General features: G+C 46.8%; 1 protein-coding gene across 1 annotated transcript; it reads left to right on the forward strand.

The window, feature by feature from the left end:
* Positions 1–3102: 3102 nt before the first annotated feature.
* On the forward strand, positions 3103–5764 carry LOC311236207 (cell division cycle 5-like protein). The gene has a single exon (XM_084323849.1). It carries the CDS (start codon positions 3147–3149, stop codon positions 5565–5567), a length of 2421 nt encoding a protein of 806 aa, XP_084179975.1. The 5' UTR covers positions 3103–3146; the 3' UTR covers positions 5568–5764.
* Positions 5765–6120: the final 356 nt, after the last annotated feature.

Here is a 6120-nt window from a genome sequence, read left to right on the forward strand (position 1 = left end):
TGATGGTGCCAGGGAACAACTCTGCATCATACTCCACAAGGACCCACTTTCCCACTTCCAAAACAGGTCCTGGCTCTGCATTCTCCGTATCTGACTCCACATTCGCTCCTATGAAGGAGCACTCTTTTGGGAGAAAGCATCCGCATGCACTGCCGCAAAAGCAGGATACGTCCCGGGTCTGGATTACCCCTGGTTTTGTAGATGTCAGCTATAAGCAGAAATTAAATAATAAATGTATTAAAAAAGCATATGAATCAATCAAGTTAAGCCAACTTATGACAATTCATTAATTAATTAAAACACTCTTAACAGGAGCACTCATTCAAGGGTACTACATGCTTGCACCTCATGGTACCAAAGCACCTCAAAGGCACTAAAAACCAAATTACAAACATCACAAAACAAACTGGTCAGACTACTGCTTGACCTTACTCCTAGAACCCACCTCACCCCTGCCCACTTTGACAACCTAGGATGGCTTAGAGTAGACAACAGAGTACAGCAACTTGCAATGGGCCTGGTCTACAAGATACACTGACTACACCACTAAGGTACCCATGTACATGTCAAAATACTTCCCAAAGGTCAGTGAATACCACGAGATACCACACCAGAGGGAGTTCCACAAATCATGTTCAACCCAGATTCGGCACAAACAAGGGTCTAAACACGTTTCGCAATTATGCCACATCAATGTGGAACGCCCTACCCACAGCCGTAAAACATTTTTAATCCCTACCCACCTTCAAAAGCGTTCTCAAAAACACCTACAGGAGGCTGCAATTTGAAACTGGCCTCCTTAAATGTCCAAACTCTCCCATCCCATCCCACCCCCCCCCCCACCCACCCACCCACCACCTCCCAATGTACAGTCTCCTCCCCCTCGTATGTATATATTTTCTGTTAGGATCTTTGTTTAACAGTACTGTATATCTGTATGTCATGTATGTCATAAATGCAATGATATATCTGTATATCTGTATGTTGTGTATGTCATAAATGTCATTATGAATTGAAAATGGGGGACCCTGATGTAAACAAGACGAAAGTCTTTCTCTGGTCTGCATCCCCTTAACAATTGTGTGTATTGAGCCGTACTGTATTGTACCCATTTTACAATCTATTGTGTTCAATCAATCAATCAATCAATCAATCAATCAATCAATCAATCAATCAATCAATCAATCAATCAATCAAACTTGTTCAACCTCATGTCACATTGACTTACCTGGTGAATCTTCATAGTCCCGGGCACTGTATTCAGGGATGGAGGAATCAAATCCTGGGCCGAAACGATCTCATCCTCTGTTACCATGTATAGCCTTACAGATGAGTGTGTTGCCAGTTGCTCATGCAGTGTGTTGGTGTCTGGGATGCTAGTTCCATAAGCAACAAGCCGGTCTGCTAGGTTCTTGAGTGCACCCCCTACCCCATCAGGGGCACCCTTGCCATGAGATGCCTCTGAGAAGTTCCAGGTGACATATTCAAACCCTCTCATGAAAGGCACTGTCAAGGCCGGATAGAACGCTGTCTTGTTGCGGTATTGGGAGGTGGGTCCATCTGAAATAAAATGGATGTGCTTCACTTCTGGATGTTCCTCCCGGATGGACTTGAGCACTGGATTAAGATGAGCCCACGTTGCAACAGCATCATGCTTTAGGGACGCTGACAGAGGCAAAAGACTCCACACGTCCCCCACTCAGGTATTTGACCCCAGTATGAAGCGTCACTTGCTGGTTCCCGCCACCAAAGTGGGTGTCTTTCACTTCCCTGGTGTACTTACAGCTATAGTTAGTGTGGGTGACCACCCACACTATTGTAATCTATACTATTTATTTATTTATTTATTCCCCCGATTTTTGTCCAGTAACTCCTGCCAGAGCTTTTTTTGGTCCAACTCGAGTTGCTATTACTTTTTGGAAAGTTTCACCGCACCGTTTGGCTACAAATCGACTTTAAACGGGAACTTTTGGTCCATAAAGAATGAATGCTGGGAGACCATTCTAGAATATTTGTGGTGTCACAGTATGATGTCATAATAGAACATTCTAGAACATTTGTGATGTCATAGTATGATGTCATATTTGAACATTCTAGAACATTTGTAATATCACAGTATGATGTCATAATAGAACATTCTAGAACATTAGTGTCACCCACACCAATTACAAGTGTGGTTCAGTCAACTCTACGACAAGCGGTTCAAAAGATACAAAAAGGGGGCGCGGCCTAAGGATCAAGATGAATCCCCTGAAGGGGAGGAGCCGAACCATGGGGGCGTGGTCAACATAGACCAATGAAAGAGGATATCCCTACTGTGGGAGACCATTCTAGAACATTTGTGATGTCACAGTATGATGTCATAATAGAACATTCTAGAACATTTGTGATGTCATAGTATGATGTCATATTTGAACATTCTAGAACATTTGTAATATCACAGTATGATGTCATAATAGAACATTCTAGAACATTAGTGTCACCCACACTTATTACAAGTGTGGTTCAGTCAACTCTACGACAAGCGGTTCAAAAGATACAAAAAGGGGGCGCGGCCTAAGGATCAAGATGAATCCCCTGAAGGGGAGGAGCCGAACCATGGGGGCGTGGTCAACATAGACCAATGAAAGAGGATATCCCTACTGATTATGATGTCATAATAGAACATTCTAGAACATTTGTGTTCTATATATATAGAACAATTCTAACAATTCTCTCAGAAGTTCTCATTCTGAAGAAGAATCAGGACTGACACACAGACTGAAGCCTGCATTGCTCAAACAAGATGCCTTTAAGGCCTCTGCATGCTACAGCAAATTCAAAGCAACTTCAACACAACATCGGCGCGATTTCAGCACGCTTGTTGCAGACAGTCTTGTAGACTGTGTTGCTTGGGCGTTGCGTACCTGTGTCCAAAATCTAATCTAAAGACCCGTTGCGTTGGTATTGTGTAGCAGTGATTGGTTGGTAGTGAATGGGTCCGACTCCCGCAGCGAGGAATACCATCCGCCATTGTTGTAGGCAGCAAGCTATGCTATCAATATTAGCTAAATAATTAGCGTCATAACTGGCCTTTTTTTCTGTTTGTGTGACTGGCTACCAGTTAGCAGCTGTTTCTGTTGCAGGAGAAACAACCAGCAGCCAACATGCCGAGAATTATGATCAAAGGAGGCGTCTGGCGCAACACGGAGGATGAGATCTTGAAGGCGGCGGTGATGAAATATGGCAAGAATCAATGGTCTCGTATTGCTTCTCTGCTCCACCGCAAATCTGCTAAACAGTGTAAAGCCCGATGGTATGAGTGGCTGGATCCCAGCATTAAGAAGACAGAATGGAGTCGTGAGGAAGAAGAGAAGCTTCTTCATCTCGCCAAGCTGATGCCGACCCTGTGGAGAACCATTGCACCGATTATTGGACGCACAGCCGCTCAGTGTCTGGAGCACTACGAGTTCTTGCTAGATAAGGCAGCCCAGAGGGATAACGAGGATGAGGTGGGTGACGACCCCAGGAAGTTAAAACCAGGAGAGATCGACCCCAACCCAGAAACGAAACCTGCCAGACCTGACCCTGTCGACATGGACGAGGATGAGTTGGAGATGTTGTCTGAAGCCAGGGCTAGGCTGGCCAACACCCAGGGTAAGAAAGCAAAGAGGAAGGCCAGAGAAAAACAGCTGGAGGAAGCCAGGCGTCTGGCTGCTCTTCAGAAGCGCAGGGAGCTGAGAGCAGCAGGGATCGATGTGCAGAAAAAGAGAAAGAAGAAGAGAGGAGTGGATTACAACGCTGAGATCCCCTTTGAAAAGAAGCCTGCTCAGGGTTTCTATGACACCAGCATGGAGCAGCATGAAGGACTGGAACCAAACTTCAAACGACTCCGACAACAACATCTGGACGGAGAGCTACGCAATGAGCGTGAGGAGAGGGAGAGGAAGAAGGATAGACAGAAGATAAAGAAGAAGAAAGAAAGCGACCTTCCTTCTGCCATCCTCCAGACCAGCGGAGTGGCTGAGTTCGCCAAGAAACGCTCCAAACTAGTTCTACCAGCTCCTCAGATCAGTGATGCTGAGTTGGAGGAAGTGGTCAAACTGGGCGTGGCCAGTGAAGTCGCCCGTCAGGCTGCCGAAGAGAGTGACATGACTAACTCTGCCTCCTCAACCCTCCTATCGGAATACAGCGTTACCAATGCCATGGCATCAGGTCTTCGTACCCCCCGCACCCCGGCTGTTCAGGACAAAATCCTCCAGGAAGCTCAGAACCTCATGGCGCTGACCAACATTGACACACCGCTGAAGGGAGGGCTGAACACACCGCTAAATAACAGCGACTTCAGTGGAGTCACGCCTCAACGCCAGAACGTCCACACGCCTAACACTGTCCTCACTACTCCATTCAGAACCCCTGGGCCAGGTCCGGGATCAGAGGGTAGCATGACCCCCCAGCCCGGAGTAGGAGGGACTGTGACCCCTGGTTTAACCCCTGTTCGAACTCCGCTGAGAGACAAGCTGAACATAAACAGTGAAGAGCAGCTAGCTGACCCAGCCTACGCCAAACACCTGCAGAGGGAGAGCCTGCAGCAGCTGAAGCAGGGTCTGCTGTCCCTTCCGGTTCCCAAGAATGACTTTGAGATTGTACTTCCTGAGAATGCTGAGAGAGACCTGGAGGAGACGGACCCTGATGGTGGCTTCATAGAGGATGCCTCTGAAATAGAGTGCCGCAAACAGGCTGTGCGGGATGCAGAGAAAGAAAAGGATCTGAAGATGAGACACACGGCTGTCCAGAGGAGTCTACCAAGACCTACAGAGGTGAACGAGTCTGTACTTCGTCCTGCCTCCCTGGAGCCTCTGTCTGACCTCCAATTGGCTGAGGAGCTCATCAAACAGGAAATGATCACCATGATGCACTATGACTGTCTGCACCACCCGTCTCTCAACACAGCCAACCAAGCACAGCGCGGCAAGGCCAGAGGGCCCGCCTCTACATCCAATAACGCCTCTCACATCTCCTATCTGGACTCTCACACCTACCAGCCAATCAGCACGGAGGAGATGGAAAAGGCAGCAGCAGTGCTAACAGCAGAGATGGAGGTGGTGAAGGTGGGGATGGGACATGGTGACCTCAGCATGGAGGCCTACTGCCAAGTATGGGAGGAATTTTACGGACAGGTGTTGTATCTTGCCAATCATAGCAGGTATACCAGAGCTAATCTGGCCTCTAAGAAAGACCGCATTGAGAGTCTGGAGAAGAAACTAGAGGTGAATCGCGGTCACATGACAGCAGAGGCTCGTCGAGCAGCTAAGCTGGAGAAGAGTCTGAAGATCCTGCTGGGAGGCTTCCAGTCCAGAGCGCTGGGGCTGCTCAAACAACACGGGGAACTGTGGGAACAGGTGGAGCAGGCTGCTACTGAGCTCCAGACCTTCAATCAACTGAAAAAACAAGAAGATACGGCTATACCACGCAGAAAAGAGGCGCTGCGTGAGGACGTAGAGAGGCAGATGGAGAGAGAGAAAGAGCTGCAGCAGAGATACGGAGAGCTAATGACGGATAGAGAGACCCTGGTCAACCACACATAAACATTCTGATACTCACACTAAATAAACACACACACTAAATGAGACAAATACACACACTGATGCCCCCCCCCCATACACTCTACATCCTTCCTGTTCTGCTAGAACCCGCCTGTATGAGCACCATGGCAACCCCAGGGATTAGCCCCGCCTTTTTGCTGATGTTGCAGTGCTGTCAGAATTGTGAGCATGCCCTGTTGAGTCTGTCGTTTGTGTTTCTGTATTAATCATGACCAATAAAGTTTCTTTTCAACATTAAAAAAAAAAAACACTATTGTCCCTGAATACAATGTCTAAAAAGGAAGAAGAGGAATTCTTCCTCAGATACTGTTTTGGCTTAAAAAGATATTCAAAAACAACAAGGCATTTTAGCGAGATGTGTTCATGAGGTGTTTAAGACCAATTGTTTCAGTGTCAGTGAGAAGCTGACAAGACCTCCTTTTTTCTTTCATCTCTTTCTTTCATTCTGTATTTTCACATTTTATATATATATTTTTTTTACTATTGTTGTGATGGTTTTCTCTCTTCTCTCTTACGATCATTCCAACATTGGTAA

The sequence above is a fragment of the Notolepis coatsorum genome, assembly GCF_963971535.1.
Source record: "Notolepis coatsorum genome assembly, chromosome: 1".
NCBI classification, from domain to species: Eukaryota; Metazoa; Chordata; class Actinopteri; order Aulopiformes; family Paralepididae; genus Notolepis; species Notolepis coatsorum.

What these genes read in the sequence shown, in the direction of transcription:
- LOC311236207 (XM_084323849.1), top strand. Translation starts at nt 3,147, where the DNA reads ATGCCGAGAATTATGATCAAAGGAGGCGTCTGGCGCAACACGGAGGAT.